General features: G+C 35.2%; 1 protein-coding gene across 1 annotated transcript; it reads left to right on the top strand.

Annotated features, from left to right (window-relative positions):
* Positions 1 to 6,456: 6,456 nt before the first annotated feature.
* On the top strand, positions 6,457 to 12,827 carry LOC107822540 (nuclear/nucleolar GTPase 2). The gene is made up of 11 exons (XM_016649096.2): positions 6,457 to 6,857; positions 7,157 to 7,290; positions 7,593 to 7,722; positions 7,839 to 7,996; positions 8,674 to 8,775; positions 8,884 to 8,988; positions 9,188 to 9,316; positions 9,809 to 9,949; positions 10,869 to 10,969; positions 11,247 to 11,304; positions 12,313 to 12,827. Exons 1-11 carry the CDS (start codon positions 6,626 to 6,628, stop codon positions 12,583 to 12,585), a joined length of 1,563 nt encoding a protein of 520 aa, XP_016504582.1. The 5' UTR covers positions 6,457 to 6,625; the 3' UTR covers positions 12,586 to 12,827.
* The last annotated feature ends 12,584 nt before the right edge of the window (positions 12,828 to 25,411 follow it).

The following is a 25,411-nucleotide window of genomic DNA, read 5'->3' on the forward strand; positions in this document are numbered from 1 at the left end:
TACACTTGGCTTGTGTCCGTCCTCCATGAGGATTTTGTGCATGCAGAAAGCTGGACTAATGCCTTTAATGTCAGACATTGTCCACCCAATTGCTCGCTTGTGCTCACGTAGCACCCTTAATAGCTTTTCTTCCTGTAATTTAGACAAGTGAGCAGAAATAATAACAGGTAAAGTGTCAGAACTTCCCAAATAAGCATATTGAAGGTGAGGGGGTAGGGGTTTAAGTTCCAAATTTGGAGCTTTTTCAATTGACGGCTTTGGTGGGGGGCCACTTGGCCTATTCAGGGGCTCAAACGGGATTATTCCTTGCATGTAACCACATGATGTATCTAGGATTCCCTTCATCTCCTCAACCTCATCATCCATCTCCAAGCTATCAAACATCATGATTGCTTTTTCTAAACAGTCGCCTAGATATACACTCGTGTCAAGAAGTTTCTCATCCACCTCCACCACAGATATCATAGAGAGCTCCTCATAGTGGCGGGGGAGTTGGATTGCTTTGTAGACATTGAAGACTGCCTCCTCGTTGTCCACTCTCATAATCATTTTTCCTTCTCTCACTTTAATTATTGCATCGCCAGTAGCCAAGAGAGGTCGTCCCAATATGATTGGAACCTGTTCATCAGCCTCGAAGTCTAGAATAATGAAGTCAGCTGGGAAGATGAATTTTCCAATTTGCAGCAGCACATCTTCAATCACTCCTTCGGGGTAGGCTATGGACCTATCAGCTAATTGCAACATCACGGTGGTTGGTCTCGGAGCTCCCAGACCTAATTGCTTAAACAAGGATAACGGCATCAGATTTATGCTTGCACCCAAATCACACAGAGCACGTCCCACGTTAATATTACCGATTTGTACTGGAATGGTGAAGCTGCCAGGGTCCTTAAGCTTTTGGGGAAGCTTGTTTTGGACCCTTGATGTGCACTCCTCAGTAAGTGCAACCGTCTCGAACTCAGTCAATTTCCTCTTATGAGCCACTATGTCTTTTATGTACTTAGCGTACTTTGGAATTTCACGAAGTACATCCACTAATGGAATATTTAATTGAACCTGACTCAACATGGAGAGAAATTTGTTGAACATGCGATCGTCATTCCTTTTCTGCAATCTTTGGGGGAAAGGTGGTGGTGGCCTTGTAACCTCCATTCGCTCTGAACTTGCATCATCTTCCTTTGACTCTTGTGTTGCCTTAGGTGTCAACTCCCCCCAGGTATAGGTTTTTCTTTTATCTTCCTTGGCACTTCCTCTAGTTCCCTCCCGTTTCTAAGTGTAACTGCATTAATTTGAGGGTTCTTCTCTGTATCACTCGGAAGTGAGCCTGTAGGTCTAGTATTTTGGTTTGCTGCTAACTGCCCCATTTGCTTCTCAAGATTTCTGAAATCGGTCCTGAGCTGTTGATTGTCTAGTAACAACTTTTTCAGCAAGTCATTCGTACTTTCTTCCATTTGTTGGGGTGGCTTCTGAGGTTGAGTAAAATTCCCTTGAGGCCTATACTGATTCTGTTGACTTCCGCCCCATGAGAAGTTAGGATGATTCCTCCAGTTTGGGTTGTAAGTGTTCCCATATTGCGCATGTTGATTCATAGGACCTCTGTTTTGTTGCCCCACATAGTATATAGATTCAGGATTCGTGGGGCACATGTCAATCATATGACTGTCTCCGCATAGTTCGCAACAAATAGACATCTGCTGTACATGTTGCATTTGTTGTGTTGTCATTCTATTCATCTGATTTGCCAATTTTGCTATATCGGCTCTCATGGCGGAAAAGTCATCAAGCTCAATCAAACCGGCGGCCTTCTGTTTAATTCCCCTTCGTGAATCCCCCTCTCCTTGCCAATTATGGTCATTAGCAGTGAAATTATTTAGCAAGAGTTGTATTTCACTATACGGTCTTGCCATGCAACTACCCCCACAAGCTGAGTCAAGATTCATCTTTGATGCTTCATCTAACCCATCAACAAAAGTGTGACCCAATACCTCATCAGTTTGACAATGATGCGGGCAGTCTCTGAGTAGCTTCTTGTATCTTTCCCAAGCTTGACGAAGTGTCTCGCCATCCCGTTGTTGGAACCCAAGAATTTGGCTCCTCAACGACTTTGTCTTCTTAGTTGGAAAAAACTTGATCAGGAATTTCCTTGCTAGATCATCCCAAGTGTGGATAGAGTTCGCGGGCTCCTTTTGCAACCATTCTTTAGCTTCCCCCAACAGTGAAAAAGGGAATAGTGTCAGCCTGACATAGTCCTTGGAGACGTTCGGATAATTGTAAGTGTCCGTGATTTCCAAGAAGTTCTGAATATGCCTCTGCGGGTCCTCATGAGATAGACCCACATATTGTCCTGTGGACTGAATCAGCTGTACCATGTACTGTTTGAGTTCAAAATGCCCAGTGATATCAGGCTTCACAATAGCCTGAGTCATATTCGCAAGATTGGGCCTTGCGGCTTCAATTACCGGACGCTCTTCATTGCCTGCCATATCTATTGGCTGTGGTTGGACTGCGATGTCCAAATCTCTTTCTATTCTCGTTCTAGCTTCGTGTTCCCTTCTCACTCTATGTAGTGTTCGTTCGATTTCTGGATCAAGAGGAATGAGGTTATTTGCACTTCTACTCCTCTGCATTCGAGAGAAAACCCTGCGTTGACACAAACCAGGCAAACTGAAAATTAAAACTTGAAAACAAATATCTAATAAAAGCTTAACTTAGTCACGTAGCTAATTTCTAAGTCCCCGGCAACGGCGCCAAAAACTTGTTGCGACCAAACACACTCACGCAAGTATACGCGGTCGTCAAGTAATAAAGTGACTAAAAGTCGGATGTCGAACCCACGAGGACTTATGATTAACTATTAACTAAATTAGACTATCCTAATTATCTAAACAAGAATTAAACCTAAAAATATTTTATTCTAAACTAATTAAATAAGAAAAATATAAATAATAAACTTTGAACAGAGAAAGAGCAGATTTTTAATGATATCAATGTAATGAAAACGATCTAGGGTTATGGGCTATCTAACAATCCTATTGTATTCTTCAATTGAATTGACCGACTAATTTATCTAGCTTATTGGTTGACAGGGTTAATGCTCATAAGAGTCTGTCGAGTTCTTACTCGCCTATTCAAGCTAACCTAACGCCTATATGTCTATGGAGTTAGAATCAACAAGAACGCATTTATAATTCCTGTAAATCAACCAAGCAAGGCAATTAGGTATATGTCTATCCTAACTACGAATCCGTTCCCCGATGCCCGAGTTCAAGAACTTGCCCTACTCAATCCTGTATGCAATATAGGATTCCCACTTTCGAGTTCAATTCTAGATTCGTAGATAATATTCAATTGGTGATCAAGCAATTAAATAATTAAGTGCAAGATTGAATAAATAAACTAATATGATAAATCAAGAAGTCAAAATCAATATCCGAATAACAATATTCATGAAAGAACCACAACCTTAGAACGTGAAGTTTAGCTCCACATAGACATGGTAGCCAAACAACAAATCATATAAAGAAACATAAAAATTACTAAGTTTGGTGGGAGAAAGATGAAACTCGATGAATTCCGGCCTCCACAGCTTTTTCATGGCTTTTTCCCCCTTCCCAATATGTTAGATAACCTAAAAGAGGCGTTTTTAGCTTATATATTGCGTACAAAAGTCGTGGGCCAAAGCTCTCCTATTCCTAGTCCAATTCGGCTTCAGGGATTGATGCTAAGGTGGATGCGACGCATCCACCTTGTCCTCCATTTCAATTTTTTTCTGCGAAGGTGGATGCGACGCATCCACCTTGTCCTCTATTTCTCAGCTTTGCACGCGATGGTGGACGCTATGGCCCAACTTCACTGCTAAGGTTGCATGCAGGATAATGTTTTCCTAGGTTGGATGCGACGCATCCAACCCTTCTTCCTCTGGCTAAACCACCTTTTCTTCATATTTTGCACTCCGAACACCTTAAATCGTCACACATAACTTAATTAGTCATCAAACCAATAATTACACCATGTTGGGTGTTTTAAAGATTAAATAACATCAAAAAGTGATTAAAACATGGGCAAAGTAACATCAACACATATCGAAATATGCCAAACATCAAAAATCTACAAAAAAAAAACTTTTCCAAGTTCTAAATAGCAGAAATAAAAAAATAAAAATTGGAAAAAAATTGCTACAAGTTCGTAATTGGACAGAAAAATCAACAAAAAATCAACTTTATACGTAGATTGTTCGAGAAATTTTTTTTTAATTTGAGTTTTAAGTCCACATGCGGTATATATGTATAAAATGTGTAACTTTGTATAAACTTGTTACTTATATATGGAATTTATAATAATATATTCCAGTATTTTACCAACACAAAAAAACAAATCTAGTATTAATTGCACATGTGAAATAGAAGCTTACTTCAAAAGAAAGACCCCGGCTTCCAAAGTTTAACAAAAATTGCGAATAGAATGAGTAATATTGTATAACAGTATTTACACACCTAATATACAATATTATACAATATTATTCACTTATTATAATTTTATATGATTTCCAATTGGTATGATTTCCAAAACCAATATTAATCAAACTCAATCAACAGAGTACTCTAGATTCAAGTTACTACAAGCTGTTTCAATATTTATTAACTTTACCAAATAATTTCACCAGTATTAATCAACACCCATTTGATTTTTTTCCACCAAAATGGATCTTCCTCGGATTTGCACAAAAAAAAAACATGAGTTGGAATAAGCTTAAAATCTCGGTCCAAAGCTTCAATCTTGAAAACACTTCAACAAAAACTAAGAACCAATTCGTCTTCTCCCGATTTTACCTCACCAAGTTCGTTTTCAAAGAGTTACAAACTAGTCCAAATGAACCAAATCTCTAGATTGAAGCCTTTTCGACTATTACCAATTAATTTCAATATAATCCACTCGAATTTGCGCATGATCCTTTCATAAAATTTTAGATTTGAAAATCCTCTGACTCCCTCAATCTAATTTTTTACTTTAATATCAAAATCTTGACTTCGTAACAACTTATAGGAGGTGGCCACCAAAGTGGAGAGAAAAAGAGGTAGAAGAGACGAGTGAAAACTGTTTGGGTTAAATAGTGAAACTTTTGTTTCAAGATATATACAATATAAGTCCAAACGAGTAAGATCTCAAATATGGGCTCATTTGATCATAGAACTGGGTCGGGTGATATACAATATAATTATTTAAAAAAGAAATAGGATTATAAAACTAAAAACAGTTATATTCTTAAATGAGAACAAATTTTTGGTAAAGGATGTAAATCACTTCTTTGTCAAAAAATTCTATTTTTTCTTCTTCCTCTTTTTTTTTCACGTCAATCGTTTAAGTCGAAAAGTTCTAAATATCCATTGAGTAGGAGTACTATTTGGTACTAGGTATTAGGGTTGTTCAAAATCGAACTATCACTGTTAATCGAACCGTAAAATTGACTTTTTGGATTATTGGTATCGAGTTATCGGAGTAATGGTTGGTGAACAGATTGAAATTTTATAATTAACGACTTAAGGGGTTGGGAGCGGATTACTCAATTTTTTTATCGGATAAACAATTAACATGTTAAAAATTATTACTCCATCTATTTTAATTTATGTGAACCCATTTGACTAGCGCGGAGTTTATGAAAAAATGGAAGACTTTTGAACGTGTGGTGTAAACGAGACACATATATTTTGTGTGGCTATAAATCATTGCATAAAAGTAAATTGTTTCCAAATATGGAAAGGGTTCATTCTTTTTGGCATAGACTAAAAAGGAAATAGATTCACATAAACTAAAACGAAGAGAGTATATTTATACTTTTACCCATTTATATATAAAGTACTACTTAAAATCCTAAATTCCTAATTTCTCAATTCAACATTGGCAACGGTCGTCTTCCTCAACAGTTAGCTCTTCAAAGTTCAACTATGAATTTGGTCAGACATGAATTGCATGTCACACATAATTTTTTATGAGATAAGAATTAGATTTGTTTGTGCATTAGTTAACTAACTTGTTTTCGTCGTAAAAAATATTTTTTCTTTCAATTGAGTTGTCAATTTTTTTTTCATACCACATACTTATTTACTCTCCTTTTTACTTAATATTGCATGTCACATGGATTAAAGAATATCATATAAATAAATTTGGACCTAAATTTTTCGTTATCTCTAGTTCTCTATTTTTTTTGTATTGTCTATTTAATTTAGCCGATAAATCACCCGATAATTACTATTTCAATACAATCCGTCTGATGTCTTAATGGTTGGCTAGTGAATTACTATGTTTATAAATCGATAACCGATAAGCCAAACCTATAAGTGTAAATATTTGTCCGATCCGCCCAATAAGTACCCCAACTAGGTATTCCAAGAAAAAATAAGCAAAATTGAAAGGTCTGTATGCCAAAAGGTAAATAAGCTAAAGTTAAAGCAGCTTAGAGTAATATTCAGAACAACATCCAATCACACATATTGGACAGCTAGGTTTCACTTCGCCGCTTCTCTCCCCATTCTTTGTGGAGTGACTCCACCAACCATCCGAGACTTAAAACTGTGGGTATTAGGCTTTCGCCGACGCCAAAAACCCTAATTTTATTCTTCGCACGGAGATGGCGAAGACGAAAGAGAGGTCGGTGAATGTATCGGGGAAGCCTAAGCATTCCTTAGACGGCAATAGAGATGGCAGCGCAACCAAAAACGGCCGTAGCGCCGCCACTGTGCGGCGGCTTAAGATGTATAATACCAGGCCTAAGCGCGACGTTAAGGGTAAAATCATTAAGCACGACTTACAATCAAAGGAACTGCCATCTACTCGGATACAACCAGATCGCCGTTGGTTCGGTATGTAAAAAGTTGCACACTTGCGCTTCTCTGTAATTCAAACTGAGCATATTATGCTTTATTAGGTTTGATAGAACTCTGAAATTTAGTCAGAATTGGCATTGGATTTGTTCGAAGTTGTAATAGTTGTGATGGAGTAGGGAGTCTTCATGTTTTACTTCAGCTGAAATTACTTGAATTTTCATTGTTCAACTATCCTGTCTGATCAATTAATTTATTTACAGTATATGCGTTTTTAGTGTATGGATGAACTATGTTGAAATGACTGAATTAGGATATGGTTTTCGGGGACTTTACAGGGAATACTCGGGTGGTTAACCAGAAGGAACTGGAATTCTTTAGAGAAGAGCTATCAAGTCGGCTTTCCAGTAATTACAATGTTATATTAAAGGAAAGGAAGTTGCCCATGTCCCTTTTAAATGATCACCAGAAGGTATGCATGGGTGCTTTCTCTTTGAGCTTATCAACTTGTTCTTCTGTTCCCACTTAATCAATGTGAACCTCCTCGCAGCTCACTGATTAATGGAGTATCATTTTTATATGCATACATATTGTTATTTGATCAGCGAGCTTCCTGTGACACACACACACACATATATTATACTTACATGTATGTAAGTATATATATATATACGTGTATAGAATAATTAGCAAATTGATGCGAATTCTTGCTGGTATCATGCTTAATTCTGCATTCTGTTTGCTAATATTGTTCTCTTTTTTCTTTTTTTAAAGCAAGCAAGAGTTCATCTTCTTGACAATGCGCCTTTTGCTGATGCCTTTGGACCTAAAGCGAAGAGGAAACGCCCCAAGCTTATGGCATTAGATTATGATTCTCTAGCCAAGAAGGCTGAAGTGTCTCAAGGTATGAATTGAGAATCATCTCCTGGCTGCTAAATTTAAGGGTAAAATTTCCTTTTTTGGGCTTAAGCACTTAAGTAGCTATTTGCTTCAACAAATTTTGGTTCTCAATTTTCGCAGATGCCTTTGAAGACAAACATGGTGCTAGCACCTCCATGGATGAAAATGTAGATGGGTTCAGAGATCTTGTTAGGCACACAATGTTTGAGAAAGGACAAAGTAAACGAATTTGGGGCGAGCTTTACAAAGTCATAGACTCTTCTGATGTAGTCGTTCAGGTTTGTATCGTGCCTTTAAAATCCCTGTTATTTCTAATATGGAGGATGGTATTGGTTGCTGATACAATTAGCTATTGTTAAAAGTGGCGTCTTCAAAATCTTTTTTCTTCCTGATATAGGGGTAATACAATAGAAAATTTGGGACAGTTTGTGTATTTTGTAGAAGCTCTGAGATTGTAATTGTATAAATGTGCTGTAAGATGTATGATTTGAGTACCTTCTTGATACTTAGTTTAATGAGATTTATCTAACTTTATTTTTTTAAAAAGCTTTCCTGCTGAAAATGCAAATTTTCACTTGTAGCCAAGTGTAAACCCAACCATACGTACCGGGCACAGCTTTTCTGCCATGATTTTGCTCCTTGTTGCTTATTGGTGCACCCATGAGTTCCAGCTAATATACAAGATTGAATGTCATTCGTAAGAATCCTGTTATGTTTAGATTCTCTACTTTTGTGTATGCTGCTATATACAAGAAAGTTACCATTATCGATAAAATTATTTACCTTATCCAAAAAAAAACTTCACTGCCGTGATCTGTCTGCTGCTTATGGAACATGTGGAACATGTAATGTTATGATGTAGTTTTCTCTGTCTGCTATGGAGAATTAAGGATATTTTAGATGAACAGGATAATGCTGGCTGTCCTGGCTTACTGCGGTTAACCTGGATTTGCAGGTTCTTGATGCCAGAGACCCCCGAGGTACAAGGTGCTACCATTTAGAGAAGCATTTGAAAGAAAATTGCAAGCATAAACATATGGTCCTTTTGCTGAATAAGGTTTGCCTTATTTTCAAAAATACTACACAATTTTTATAATCTGCTTTTCCGGACGTTAATCTTTACTTCAGGACTTGAATCAGTTGATGTTTTCTTCTGCCTATATAGTGTGATCTGGTCCCTGCTTGGGCAACAAAGGGATGGCTTAGAGTACTCTCTAAGGAATATCCAACTCTGGCATTTCATGCAAGTGTCACCAAGTCCTTTGGAAAGGTATGCTCGCAATATCTCCTGACCTTGCCTCACCTCTGAATGCAATTATACGCACAAACACCATACTTGATGTGTAAAATAATGCCTTCGCTCATGTTCTTTTCTATATTTCTAAACCCATGGATAATTGTGCATGTGCATGTGCCCCTTGCGGATAACTTTTTTCTGTAACTTATTTTCTTTTCCATTTTGCATTCAGGGTTCTCTTTTGTCTGTACTGAGACAGTTTTCTCGAATAAAGAGCGACAAACAAGCAATCTCTGTTGGTTTTGTTGGTTATCCCAATGTTGGCAAGTCATCAGTTATTAATACATTGCGCACAAAGAATGTAAGCTTTTCCTTCATACTTCTGCCTCTTTTAGGCAGTTGTGCCGGCTTTGTTCATTTTGTTTCTGAAATGCTTGTTTTTCCTGTATAGCTCATCTGCCTCCTTGAGAATTGTGTTTCGGCTATTCAAGCTGTTCCCAACTGAAATTTTGTTTGTTGAGTAACGTTGCTTCTAAAAAGATCAAACGAAGGATGGTCAATAGTGAACTTATTGTTTGTTTCTGACTGGATTCATGAGTACTAAATATTTATATACTTCTAGAGCTTAATTTTCTTCTCCCTTCACCATCTCCCTAAAATAATACATAAAGGAAACTTGTTTTCTCGTTGGATAATGGCAATTGCTTTTGCATCACCTATACTTGGCGTCTAAAAGGTCATATCATGTGAGTTGTGAAATGCAATCTTAATTTGAGTATTAGCTTATTTCTGACCACCACATCCATTTTGATTTGGTAGGGGAACTAACCTTTTTCCCTTCTTTTGGAATTAGGTTTGCAAGGTGGCTCCTATCCCAGGAGAGACGAAAGTTTGGCAGTACATTACACTCACAAAGAGGATCTTCTTGATCGACTGTCCTGGTGTAGTTTATCAGAATAATGATTCGGAAACAGATATAGTCTTGAAGGGTGTGGTATGTGTCTTCTACTTTTGCTTGATTACCTACAGCTTTACTTCTGTTTCTCCGGCTGATATAATTTCCTATTTTTACGTACAGCTTTACTTCTGTTTTTCTGGCTGATATAATGAGTTTGTTGTAAAAAGGACTTTTAAGGCAGAGGTGACTCGATGTGCTTAGATGATCTAGCCTGACAAAAGTTATGGTCCTCAATAGAGAAAAATGCCCGAAAAAGATTCTCATATGAAATTGAGACCCTTTATCCTACTTATATTCGCATTCTTAAGTATTTTGATATATTTTTCCTGATTGAGGTTATTGTTGGCATTTAATCTTTTTGGATTGAAAATTTGGTCATGTTTCTTAATAAGCCTATCAGGTGAGCACTTCTACCTGTCATTCAAATGAGCACATCATATAGTTATGATGTAGACAACAACAACATACCCAGTATTATCCTACACCGTGGGGTCTGGGGAGGGTAATGTGTACGCAGACCTTACCCCTACCTTGTGAGGATAGATAGGCTGTTTCCAATAGATCCATAGTTATGATGTAGGAAGAATTTATTCATGAATACATTTGGATAGGGAAATATAAAGTAAAAAACCGCAGTACGGCTGTTAAATAGATACTGGCCTTCCCCACTTGGAACCTGATGGACCAAACCTGCTAAGAGTTGTGCTTTAATTTTGTTGCCAGTTGGATATGTACCACTGAACCGGGATTTACTGGTCTTACTAGTGAAAGGTTTATCATCTTGTGTTGTATAGGATCTCTCATCTTCCCTTAGACATTCCTTTTCCTCCTTTCTCAGTTGATGAATATTTTCTTTGTCTATTCCTTGATAGATGTCCATTTCCTCTTTGTTGTAAGCATGAGGTTCTTTGACTAACAGTTCAAACAACTTAAAACTTTGGGCTACCGTCTTCAGGTACGAGTGACAAACCTGCAGGATGCTGCTGAACACATCGGTGAAGTGTTGAACCGTGTTAAGAAGGAGCATCTTCAAAGAGCTTATAAGATAAAGGATTGGTAAATTTTCTCTATCATTCGATTAGGATCCTAAATTCCCCAAGTATTCGGCAGGATGTTCATCTAGTTTGCTTAGCCTGCTTCCTCATATAGCTAGAAGTGTAAAATAGTGTAGTTGTTTCTGCTTCATCATATTTTTATATCTATACATTAGGTGAAGGATCTCACCAAGGAAAACAAAAATCATGTTTATTTCGGCAGCGTATGTTGACGCCCCAAAAAATCTGTATGCAGAATTTTTGTTTTGATGCTGAAATGATATTTGTGATATTTCCAGGGTTGACGATAATGACTTTCTTCTTCAGCTATGCAAGTCAACAGGCAAACTTCTGAAGGTAAACTGAACACTCCCGTTCACCTCTCCAGTAGTGATGACTTAAAAGTATTTTGTTTGATGTTCATCAGTTCATATAGGACTAGTAACTTCAAATGATTTTTTATTGTTCATCAGTTCATGTAGGACAAAATGAAGCTCACTAGCTGAACAATTGGGTAGTCAAAGAATAAGTATATGCCATCTCAAAAAAGAAGAAGAAATATGTAGCAATTATTCTGTGTTATTTTGGACAAAATAATTCGAAACTAAGTAGGCTTTAATGGGTGTTGATAGTGAAGTAGCTCTTTCAGGCTGAGAAAGAAAGTCCTGTATGCGGGAATTATCGTGCTGTTGCTTTGAACAGTACTGCCAGAGCTGTAAACCAGGGGGGGGGGAGCAGAGTTAGATTGTCCTCTTGCTTGGGTTAAGCTTCTAATTGTAGGGTGCATGAATATCGAAAGAAGTGACGAAAAGTTTTGCTAAAGCAATAGGCATCTCCATAGAAGTACATTTTATCTCAATTGAACTATATAAACTTAGCAGTGTAGTTCGTCATGTCAGACTTGGTGAATTGTTTTTTTCCCTGAGCTGGTGGAAATATGTATTTTCTGTTTTTTTATACATAGGGAAAATTTTGGTGTCATGGTATTCATTTAAGTACTTAAAACTAGTCCACTTATTTATTTATCTTTTATTTTTTGGGTCATTTCTTGTTCATCATTTAGAGACGCGTAGCTGACTGGAACAATGAAGGATGTTGCATCTTTGACACCATAGTTAGACTAGATAAAGAACATGCATATTTCCGTGCACATTTCTTTATTCCTCTGGAATTTGCTATAAAATCTTTATCTGTGCCCAACCTGTTTAGTGATTAGCATATTGGGTCAGTTGGGTTAACAATTCAGCAATGTGCTTAACATCCTTCAACTATGTGTGGTGTATACTTTGCTTTAATTTTGTGCTTATGATAGTCCAGACATTAGTGACAGACTTTACTTGATATAAGCTTATTTGTGCTATACAGGGAGGCGAACCTGACTATATGACTGCCGCCAAGATGGTTCTCCATGATTGGCAAAGAGGCAAAATTCCTTTCTTTGTTCCACCTCCAAAGCTGGATATTGATGCCTCTGACGAGCAAAATGAACTTGTCTCTGAGGCAGACACTGCCGTGGATGACGATCAGGCTGCGGCTGCTAAAAAAGCTATTGCTGACGTTGTTTCATCACAACAACTGAAAGAAGTTCCTGTTCAGGAGGAGCTTTTCAGCCAGAACGAATTATTGGGTGAAAATTAGATGGGTGGGTCATCTTGCAGACTTGTAATGGTTGTAGTACCCTGAAAGGCAGCAATCAGCTGTTGCACAGTTCTGGAAACTAGTAGTTCTATTTCATTCTTACCTTTAATTTAGATCCATTGCTTTCTAAGAGTTTTCTAGTCGGAGCAGAGATTTATATGCTAGTAGAATATACAGAGACTTCTTGTATATTTTATATTTATTTAAAATTTAATCTTATATAATATTGGAGTGATATGAGCTTAATTGGAGCAACACGAACAGTGATGATTCATGTGGTTTATCCGAACTTGCTTAATATTGAAGCATAGTTCTTTTTTAGATGGGCTACATGAAATCTATGTTTCCTCTTAATGAATTTCTTCCCGTTCAAGCTAGAAAAGCCCCATAGTTATAGCTCTCCAAGAGTGAAAGCGAAAGGCTCTCAAGTGGGTGGGAGCCATCAAATGGGGCTCTTTACCCCAGAATGTAATGTCTTAGAATCTCCTTCCTTGAATGCTTCAGTGTTTAAGTTCAAACTCCGACGTGAGGAAGATATGACCCAGCTATTCTTGGCATTTACTTGTAACACATTTCTAAGTCGCTGCAATTATAGCAATGTAGTCTCTTCGTTAGTTCGGTCTTTGCAAGTGGTTTCTATAGTGTTCCAGGACTCCTATGTTTACCCTGCTGGTCTGAATCACAATCCTATGGTTTCTGTCGTTATTTGCATTTCACTTGAGTCCAAGTAGTTTTTACTGCGGGACATTTTCCTGATCGGAGTCTCATATTGTATTAGCCATTAGGGGTTAGGTTAGTTCTTGTTATTTATTCCCTGGGGTTTACAGTGACTGACCCAAATGTTTGGCAGTGCACTTGGAAGCCTATAATCGGGGCATCAGTTTGAATGTATTGTGGAAGAAAATAGTATTTTAATTGGTACGTTAAAAGTGAAATTTGCATGTGCATCTAATAAATGCCAAGTATCTAGTCAACTAAAGCCTACCACAAAGAATATCCAGAAGTACTCATGTTTGCGCTGCACTGAATTGAATTGGCTGTCTAGATTTTGATTTAATGGGATGCTCATGCATAATTATTCACATGAATGATACCACTCTGACTCAGTCAATTTGTAATGGCCAAATACATATGCAGACCCTCAAACTTGTTCCTTTTTTTCATTTGGACACTTAAACTAAACTTTGTTCCTATTGAACACCTCAACTTGAACCCAATGTACCTATTAAACACGTCTTCCATATTTTCTAGAACAACTTAAGCGTGTGTTTTAAAACGCCTTTTATTCATTGTAATAACAAATCCACATGTGACACGTGGAAAGTAAGAAGAAAAACAAAAAGAAAAAACCTTTCTTTTATAACATTTTATTCGAATCTCTCTCTCCCCATCTTCTTCTTCGCTCCCCCAACACCCCCAAGACCTTCACCATGAAAATGAAACTGATTTATCGAGGAGAGAAGGTGGCCACATAACAATCATAACTTGAGAAATAATCCTACAAAATCACTTTGATATTCGAGTTAATATTTATGCGGCACATAGCAAACATGAAATGAGAATGAATCTCTTAACTTCAAGGAAAATTCTTTAATAGAGGCAATTTATATGCTCTTCTTTCACTTAAGAATTCTGGAAACCAAAGAGTATTTTGGCCTGGTTAGTTATTGATTGAAGTTAAGGAGTATAAAATAAATTTACAGAATAAGAATGAGGGTGGCTGGCGAGTTGGTTGCCTTACAGTGGAGCCACAGAGGAAATCTTTGAGTATCTCTTAGTGTCCCTGTGGAGAATAATATGTATAAATTTTGTAGTATGATTTTGTGGCGTGTAAATAAGTGAATTTCAATCTACGTGTGTGGAATTAATTTTGTGGTGAGAACAGAAGAGGAAGGCGGTGGATGATGGTGATGATGGTGGCAGGGGGAGAGAGTGAGGAAGAAGGAAATTTTTTTTGATTAAAAAAAAAAAAAAAACTCACGCGCTCGTAGTTAGTGCAGCACATACACTTTGCCATGTCAACAATGTGTGTTTAATAGACACACTTAAGTTCAAGTTTAAATGTTTAATAAGAATAAATGTTAGTTTAAGTGTCCAAATAAAAAATAAATTGGACAAGTTTGAGGGCCTACATATGCATTTGGCCATTTGTAATTGTAATTTAGAATCATAGACACTTTGTTATACACTTATACTTATATTACACATAACATGTACTAATAATTAGTATTCTGTACATACATCAATGGAAGTGTCAGCGGGGTTTATTGTCCAAATTCTCATTCCAATATGTCGCTTAGTTTTTCTTTAAAGAATTTCTTTTTATGTATAAATCCTTGGAATGTCATAGGAATGCATTTACATAAATCATTTTTTTTTACCATAAGAAAAAAATTGAATTTGATGTATAAGCAGTGACGAATCCAGAATTTTGTGCAAGCGGGTTCAATCTTAGAAGTATATAAATGTAATAGTAAAATAGTAGTTATCAAGTGGATTCAAATAAAATATTTATGCAAAATTTACATAACTTTAATCATAATTTATACATATACGCAATATTATTTTTTTGTGAAGCGGGTTCAGTCCGCTATCTACCACTTGGGTCCGCCAGTGTGTATAGGTATTCCTAGAAGTACGTTTCCACGATTGAATTGTTTCATAAATTAAGAGTTCTACTCAAAGGGGTTCAAAACTAGAAATGAAAAGACCATAATTCAACCAAAGACTAAGACTACAATATTTTATTGAGCTACAAAACCAATTTACCGACGTATGTATCTTATTAACGATATTTGCTTGTGCCTAACATGCAGCTGTCCCTCTATTTATTAGTGTTTTCCTTTATAAATTGAAGGACTTAATTATTCGTGATTTGTGGCTAGCGAATAGTGACACCCATTATCTACATGTGCCATGTTGCTCTATTTTGGACTTGGGATGATTGAATTAGTCTCATCACCTTAAATTTTTTTATTGATGTGAATTCTGGTTTATTTGCTTACTCGCTTAGACAAAAATGAATGAACAACGTTGAGAATAAAGTTATTAATTTTGTAAACATTATGTCTTAGTACGTAGTTGTTTGCTCATGTTCTCTGACATGACAAAAAAAGGATTATGAGCTTCCTCATCAGTTGCTATGTCATATCAATTTGCGGTGTACAATTGGACTAGACATAGGAAACGTAAGGTGTATATTAGTTAAAGTTTGGTCTGTTTATTTTCTAATAAGAGGTGAACAATGAGTTTTTCTTGTCACCAACTTTTTGAATTATTGAGCTCTAGAAGCTTTACGCATAAAAAAGAAGCACTTAACTTTTTTTTGATAATGCATGTAGACAAGGTTGATTTACTGGGAGCCTTGAGCGACGGTAAAGTTATCTTCGCGTGACCTATAAGTTACGTATTCAAGCAGCAGCCACTAATACTTGCATTAGGGTAGACTGTTTACATCATATCCCTTGGGTGCGGATTGACCTTCCCCGAATCCTGCGAGAATGCAGAATACTTTGTGCACCATACTGCATTTTTATTTTTATTCTTTTATGTAGACAAGGTTGAGTGCGATGGATTTCTTATCATTTTTTTTGTGTGTCTATTTTCTTTATGGATGTTACACACAACTGAAAGTAGGGGCGTCAATGGTTTGGTTCGGTCAGTTATTTTATAAAATTTGTACCATACTAATTTTTCGGTTATTCTATTATATATAACCAAAATTAGACTTTTTGAAACCGTCCCAATCATATCGGTTTCTCTTCGGTATCGGTAAGGTTCGGTTAATTTTCTGTATTTTTTAAAAATATCATGTAAAATTCACTAGTAGAAGTAGAATGCAATAACATACATATTTTTATAGGACTTAGTAAAACTCTCTAGGTGAAAGGATAAGAGTGGGTTGCTCTAGTGGTGAGCACCCTCCACTTTCAACCAAGAGGTTGTGAGTTCGAGTCACCCCAAGAGCAAGGTGGAGAGTTCTTGGAGGGAGGGAGCCGAGGGTCTATCGGAAACAGCCTCTCTACCTCAGGGTCGGGGTAAGGTCTGCGTACACACTACCCTCCCCAGACCCCACTAGTGGGATTATACTGGATTGTTGTTGTTGTTGTTGTTGTTGTTGTTAGTAGTAGTAGTAGTAAAATTCTTTAGATATTTTTACATTTTAAAGGGTGATGAATTAAGAAAATATGAAAGATAGTTAGAATATAGATACATCAACTATTCTATAACAGCATAAAAGAAACTGAGCAAATTAATATAAAAAAATATAAATCACACGAGTGGAAAGATGTTAACCAAGCTGAGACTGGGACTCAAGAATAAAATCTATAGAGGATTAAATATTCAAAAAGATAAATCTAAATCATACGAAAGGAAACATATTTAATACATTGCAGTTTGCTACTCATAATCGCTACAATATCTTGTGTCTTGCTAGTGAATATGCTGAAAATAATTTAGTTTCAATAGGAGTAGCATAATAGGTTTGAGAATTAAGATTTTGAGTTTAATTAGTTGTTGGCTTGTAACTGTTTTCATAATGAAAAGGCCCCAGAAAAAGTTTAATGCTTTATTACTTTTAAACTTAATATATAAATATATTTTTCACATTGTAAATTTATTCGGTACGGTTCGGTATTTTTTCGGTTTATTTTCATAAAATAAAAAACCTACCCTAATTATCGGTACGGTTATAGATTTATATAAAACCTACAGTTTTATTAAAAGAAACCTAAAAAACCGATTCGGTTCGATAAGATTCGATCGATTTAATCGGTTTTTAAATATTCATTGACACCCCCTAAGTGAAATTAAATGTGTTTACACAAGCCTGCGTTGTGTACTAAAGAATGAGATTTGTCACAGAAGTTTTTCAGCGTGACGAGCACTTACCTTAATTCTGTTGCCCCACGAAAAGCAAAAGAGATGATAGGATGCTACTTTAGAAAAGAACGATGAAGAATATTTTATTCTTTACTTTTTAAGAATTATATCTTCATTATATTCTAATTGGTTAACTGACATATACATAGAAAAATGAGTACGAGGGGAATCTATCTTCGCAACTCCTTCCAAATTCTCATTTGCTATTAATTTTATAAGTAAAAGATTTAATTAATTAGTTATTGAAATAAAACAATAGAAGAAAAGAAGAATATTGAAAAGAAAATGGAAAGAGAATTATATTGATTCTAGGATGAATTACAATGGAATATAACTTATCTATTTATAAAGAAAAAATGACTTAATTACTAAGTAACAAATCCTAAAATTTATCTAAAATATAAGCATTCATCTTAATACAATTCTATTTATAACAATTATATCTAATGGACAATGTAATAGGGAATCTAAGTAGCTAGTCTGTTCTCCTTTTCCGACCCTCAATTAAAAAAACTGACAATTTTTATATTATAAATGCAATTTGATATGTTAGAGAATGTTACGTACTAGTCTTATTTTTAAATTTATTAATTTCACAAAATTATTATGTGCAATTATATTTGTAATTATCTTTTTAAACGATTTGCCGGTACAAATTTTCATTGTACCGACAAAGAAAATATACAAAATGAGGGTTGGCCCGCTTATCACTGCTTGATCAACGAGAAGTAGTCCAAATTATATTAATTAATTGCCTTCCCTGTCCTTACTGCTTTTTACTATACCACATTTGACTCTCACTTTCATTTCACTTTCCTCCAGACTAATAATTAATACTAATTAATAACGAAATTAAGGATTGGTAGTGGATTCACCGTGCATGGACTTTAATGTATTTTTATTCAAGTCAAAATCTGCTCAAGACATTAGCAATACATTTCTATATAATCTCTTCAAAAGATCATAAATATTATATACACTATGTTAGATAGATTTCGAGATCGGTATTATCATAGGAGTTATTTCTTTTTTTATTTTCTCTTCTCGTATATGTTGATGATAGTGGCGTATGCAAGATTTTTGGTAAGCGATATCAATATTTGAAAAAAATGAATAAATCACTATAATAACAAGCGATGTTATTTTAATATTTATATTTATACATAATATTTTTATTTTATATTCTATTTATATATACATATTCAATAAAAATTTCGACAAAGCAGTATCACGTGACACCGCTTGACGCAAGGGCGTTGCTTCCGTGGTTGATGATTTGTAATCACTAATCAATGAGTCTCCTTATCATCAAGTGGGGGGTAAGTAATTATCAAATGGACCTTATCATTAATTGCTAGTTTAAGCTAGCTCACATCCACAGAGCAGGCTAGCTTGATACACTCATCATGATTTCTTTCTAGCATTTTCCTACAGTATTATTATGGTAATATAAATATACAGCATTAGAAAAAGGTACGTATGAGATATTTCATGTTCTTGTTTTGTGTATCCACGTTATTGCATGCATCATCCACTAGTCAGACGCGGATCGGGTCCAACTGAATCCAATACTTTTATCGCGGAGTATAAATTTATTTGTAAAATTCATTACAATTACAATAAATAGTAGATGTGAACTCATAACTTTAATATAATGAATTAAATGTTAAAAATCTTAAAGGTTGAACTTATAGAATTTAAAATCCTAAATTCGCCTCTGCACTTAGTGGAATGCATGCGCACTCACCCCCCTCCAGGAGCGGATCTACATGTAAAGGACGGGTGATATGCCACCCGCAAGTTTTGACCTAAACTATACAACAGTATATATACATGCATGTATATATAGAAGGAATATATACAAAAATTTTAAGTGGCACCCTTAGTAACAAAAAAGTTCAATGTGCCACTGGCAAGGCGCCGCCCCTTTCACCCAAATGGTGGGGATTCAAATCTTGCCTAGCTCACTTTTTTAAAAGCTTTTGTTTGGTGCATTTAAGACAATTACAGGAGGATCCTTTGTTTCTTCTTTCTCTTCTCTTAATTACTCTTTTTTTATTTATTAATAGATCATATTGACTTTTTCTTTGATCTTATTAGTTTATTTTTATTCAAACAAATCTCCATTGTTGCACTTTCCTAATTCCTCTGTGATTTATCAATAGATAAAGAAAAATTAAATGTTTTCTCCAGGACCACGACTCTGAAAATCTATTTGTAGAAACCAAAAAAAAATAATAAAAAAGAATTCTTAAATAAGTTATTGTTTTAATCAATGATGAAAGTTTATTATTTTGTCAAATTGCTCTAAAGTAGGATAATTGTATATAATATCGAGTGAGTTAATTTTTATGAAAAATATAAATTGAAAAATGTCCGTAAACTTACTTAATATTTAGAGTGCTTATTAGTACAAGTTTTGCCTTAAGTATCTAAATATAAAGTGATAACGAATCTTTTTTCTTGTACAAAATGCATAATCCAATTGAATTTTTATGTTTTTTTTCCGAGTTATCATAATTATTACGTAATCTTTTTGCTCGATCGATTTGTTTATATTAACTTCAAAGACGAATAACCCGAAGTGAAACCCAAATAGACCAAACCGATTAAATTTATATCCTATTAGACAATATAAATTATAATATGACTATGTTCAAAAATTTTGACACCCAAAACCTTTAAATTTTAGATCCGTCTCTGCGGCCCCTCAACCTTTACCCCAAGCCCGACCACCCAACCCATCCCTTTTCTTATACTAGTAAACTTCTTACAGATTTCTAGAAAAATCAGACTATATATGTACCGCTAACCATTACATATATGGACAGCCAATATATTTTTTTTTATACGATCAGTTCACTTATATAATAATTGTAGGTAACTTCTTTTAGTGTTCTATATTGAGCGATATCTTAGAACAAATATTAAATAATTAATCTCTTATAATATATTTAAATTTTACTAATGACATAAATAATTCATCATATTATTAATGCATATAAATTAGATTCATCGCTTAATTACTATAGTAATTTCTTTTTGCATTCTCATTTGCGTACGCAGGTTCCTTCATGAGCTACCGTTTATATACATGTACTAACCTTTATTTTTTATTATTAGTGTATTTTAATATGTTCTAGCATGTTTTTTATTTTATTTTTTGGGTTACTAATCTCATATATTATGGACACCTATATATATATATATATATATATATATATATATATATATATATAACATGCTATATATAACTCTCTAATTCTTTTTTTATGTTATTTGTGTATAAAAGTTAAACTCTTTACGGTATTAAAAATAAGCAGAACGAAAATGATTTAGAGAGTTGAGTCTTTTAATTTTATCCCTTATAAGTCAAACCCACGCAAACAATTCTATCAACCGTGTAATAATGTACGAAATAGGTCAATTAAATTTCAAATATTGATGTTTTTAGAACTAACACGGCCGCGTTGTAGCCATTTTTCATCAAGAAAGAATACAAGGTTTAGCCAAGATTTACAAATTGTCTCTAAACTTTTCTTCTTTATCTTTCCTATGGAGGTTTGGACAAGATGAAGCTAATTATTAATAGTAGATTACCAACTTGATAAGTGGAGGATCATCGACAAGAAAAAGTCAAAATTTCATTGTTTAAGTTTTTGAATATTTTCAGAGTTGCATGTAGGTTCATGCAACCCAAAAGTCAAAGGGAATTTCAGGATTTCAATTCTATATGCAAATGTGAAATGCTATGAACAATTGGGGTTAGTATTATATATAGTTAATTAAGAATTTAAATCACATGGTGTTAAACTTGCTGTCTCTCCTTCGAGGGACTATAGCATAATTTCCCAATAGCTTCCAATACAGAGGTTTGATTTATGGGTAAAAATTAAATTATGAGCAACATGTTTGATCAACCTAGCTACTAATTGTTGAATGAGACTAAACAAGCATGATGTTTGAGCTTACGATGCGAAAACGGCTAATGAAATTAAAATTTTGTCAATTGTTATTTGTACATTTTAAATAAATTAAAACTCCAAAATTACATTACAATATCCCACAAATACGAAATCCAATTATAGTTAAATCGGTAGACATTTTAAAAAAAAGGATAAATTGTTATTTTTCTCACATGTAAAAACAAGAATACAAATATAGCGTTAATTTCTATAATGAATTATCAATGGGTATCTTTTGAATAACGTAATTACACTGCTTATGTTAGGTTAAACTCTTATCATAATCATTGCATTGTGCATACTAAAGTTTGTGTGACCACATAATTAATAATTCGAGATCCAATCATAATCATTGCATTTTGCACATTAAATTTTGTGAGACACAAGTCTAATAAGTTCGAAAATGAACCATGGAAGAAATTGGCACGACCTAGAATTCTCACCCTCGGGATCGTGATGGCGCCTCACATTTCACTTACTAGGCAAGCCAACGTTAGATGTATTTATTAACTATTTTTAACAAACTCAAATACGACGACAATAAAGAAAATGAATAGTCTGAAAGAATATAAATAAGCTAATAAGTGACGATATTCAAATACAACTCCAAATCTTGTGTCACGAATACATGAGCGTCTAAGATACTACAAATAATGGTCTGAAATAAACATAACTGTCTGAATCAAATGAACAGCTAAAGAAGTAGAAGGGAACTTCAGAGCTGCGAACGTCATGCAACTATACCTCAAGTCTCCTCTGGGTAGCTGGATCCGAGCAAGTATACGGTACGCCATTGGGACCAACTCCGATATCTACACAAGAAGTGCAAAGTGTCGTATGAGTACAACCGACCTATGTACTCTGTAAGTACCGCCTAACCTCAACGAAGTAGTGACGATGTTAAGGCGGGTCACTTACATTAACCTGTATGGAATAATAATATTAATAACAACAAAAAGACAGGAATAGAAGTAAAGCAAGTAACTCATATCAACGAAACTCAAATCAACCAGCAGAGAGTCCCGAATAACCAGTCATATAACTCATCTCAACAACCGAGGCCAATTCAACAATCACAACAAATATAACTTTCAGCAACATGTGTGCGGCGTGCAACCCGATCCTACAATATAAACTTTAAACAAATCCGTTGTGGCGCGCAATCCGACCCCTCCATATATTATCTGTCAATATCATAGTCCATCATTATTCCGCCCTTTTCAATTCACTTGTTTCAATTTCTATTGCGGCGTGCAACCCGCTCCCCAAACAATGTCAATTAACAATAGTCAATTTCTATTGCGGCGTGCAACCCGCTCCCCAAATAATGTCAATTAACAATAGTAACTCAATAACTAAGATTTACAAGAAATCATACATCAAGAGAACAAATGTACGAGCAATAGAGAATAACATGATAATCAAGAGGCTCGAACTAATCGGATGTCTCAATTTTACCAACTCAACGGTATCTACTTTTAACAATATGTATAAGTGAAACTACTTCAATGAAGGCACACAATTAATACAAAACTACAAGGCAACAAGGCATAAAACAATTTAGATATATGAGGGAAACAAATCGAGACAAGTAGTAAATTAGTATGGAATCAGGGAGGGGATGGACATTTAAATACAGAAAATGCTAAATGACAAGTAGCAATTATGGCATGGAAGTCAAATAAACATGTAGCAGTTAAGGCATGAAGACAAGACATAATATTAAGCAATGACGATAGAGAAAACATGTAATATAAGGGTTAAGTCATGGAACAAAGTAATTAATGAAACACAAAAAAATATGGAAACAAGTAATTTAACAGCGTATATACACTTGTCACCTTGCATATATGCCGCTACACATGTAATTCACATAGCACATAGCTCAAGAGTTCCTAATTCCCTCAAATCAAGGTTAGATTCAGCACTTACCTCACTCCGCAATCAACTCAAAGTTCAACCACGGCCTTGTCTTTCGAACAAGCCTCCAAACCAACCAAATCTAGCAAATTATTAACCAAGTGATTCAAAACAAGCCTTAGAAACTACCCACGAATGAAAGATGTTCAATTTAGATCATTATTGAAAAAGTCAACTCCGGGCTCGCTTGGTCAAAATTGAAATTTCGACCAAAACCCGAACACCCATTCACCCCCGAGCCCGGTTATGTAATTAGTTTTGAAATCCAACCTCAATTCGAGATTTAAATACCAAATTTACAAAAAATTTCTAATTCTAATAAAATTCCTAATTTCTACCATGAAAATCCTAGATTTGATGTTGAAAACTTATGAAATGTAATGGGTAATTGAAGGAAAGTAGATTAAAGTCACTTACCAATGAATTTAGGGAGAAAATCTCATGAAAAATTTGCTTCTAGGATGTTTAGGGTTGAGAGTTTGAAAGAAATGTGCTAAATCCCATTTCCCCCCTCTTTTACCAAGCTGCACTTATCGCAATTGCGATACAAAGTTCGCAATTGTGATGATCGCAAAAGCGATCAACCCCTCGCTAATGCGAAGAAGTCACTGAGCATGTTGTCGTCGCAAATACGACAATTTTATCGCAAATGCGAATCAAGGCAGGCCGCAAATACGAACAATACTTCACAAATGCGAAGAAGCACCAAGTAGACAGTGATTAAATTGCGACCAAATCCTTCGCAATTGCAAAGATGTAGAGTCTGCAAATGCGAACTCTTCCCAACCCAACCCATGCTCGCAAATGTAACACATTGTTCACAAAAGCGAGGCTCGCATATGTGAGCCAGACCTCGCAAATACGATATCTGCTGTCCAGTACCAGAAATAGATTGCACCAGCTATTTTCCTAAGTCCAAAACCACTCTATATCCTATCCGAAATTCACCCGAGCCCTCGCGGCTCCAAAAAAATATGCACACAAGTCCAAAAATATCATACGAACGCGCGATCAATACACCAAAATAATACCCAAAACTACGAATCAGACACCAAAACGAATGAAATTTTAAATAAAACTCAAACGAACGTTTTAATCACGTCAAATCAAATCCGTTTTGCACCAAATTGTGCAAACAAGTCATAAATACTGAAACGAACATGTACCAAGTTTCGAAACCGAAATTCGAACCCGGTAGCAACAAAGTCAAACTACAGTTAAACTTATGAATTCTTTAAACCATTAGATTTCTAGTTTTCAACAAATTGCGTTAATTTAAGTTAGGGATTTCCGAATACGATTTCGGGCATACACCCGAGTCCCAAATCACGATACAGACCCACTGGGACCGTCAATATTTGTATTTGCAGCCCACTAATTTAAATTCACACAGAAAAATCTTACTTTAGGAATACAAATATACACTAACAAAAATAATTTCATACTTGAGGCTCGATTCAAAAACTTATAGTTAAAGATAAAAAAATAATAACAATTCCATCACAATCTTTAATGGTGCTGAAAAATATTCCAACCGCTTGATTAGCGGCTTGATTCACTTTTGTCGAAGAGACGTAGCAATTGGCCCATGGCCCTACAGCTTCGGTCTTTGGGAGTAGTAGAAAATACTTAGAAATTTTCTGTACATGTGTCAGTGAAACGTACGAAGTAGCAAAGAAGTTGGAGCCCCAGAAACTACACGGAACCCCTATTTATGTTCTCTCCTCCTGTCCTCCAGCTCATTTCTTTTCCAACCTTTCCCTTTTTAATTCGACTTAAATTATATACTTAGTAAAGTAGTATACAATGTAATAAGTATATAATATTATTTACACTATCAATATATTTTACTTTATTATAATAAATAGTTTTAATATTTATTGGAAAGTTTTGCCTACAATCAAAGAGCTTGTTTGTACAAGTACAATCAATACATAAAATTTAAACTCTTTTTTATTTGGTACTCACTTCCCACAATTTTGTTTGTCTTTTTTGGTTATCTTCTGGAGTACTTGCCCATTTTTATTTCTTTAACATTTCCTAAAAGGCATCCCTTC

The sequence above is a fragment of the Nicotiana tabacum genome, chromosome 2, assembly GCF_000715075.1.
Source record: "Nicotiana tabacum cultivar K326 chromosome 2, ASM71507v2, whole genome shotgun sequence".
Lineage (NCBI taxonomy): Eukaryota > Viridiplantae > Streptophyta > Magnoliopsida > Solanales > Solanaceae > Nicotiana > Nicotiana tabacum.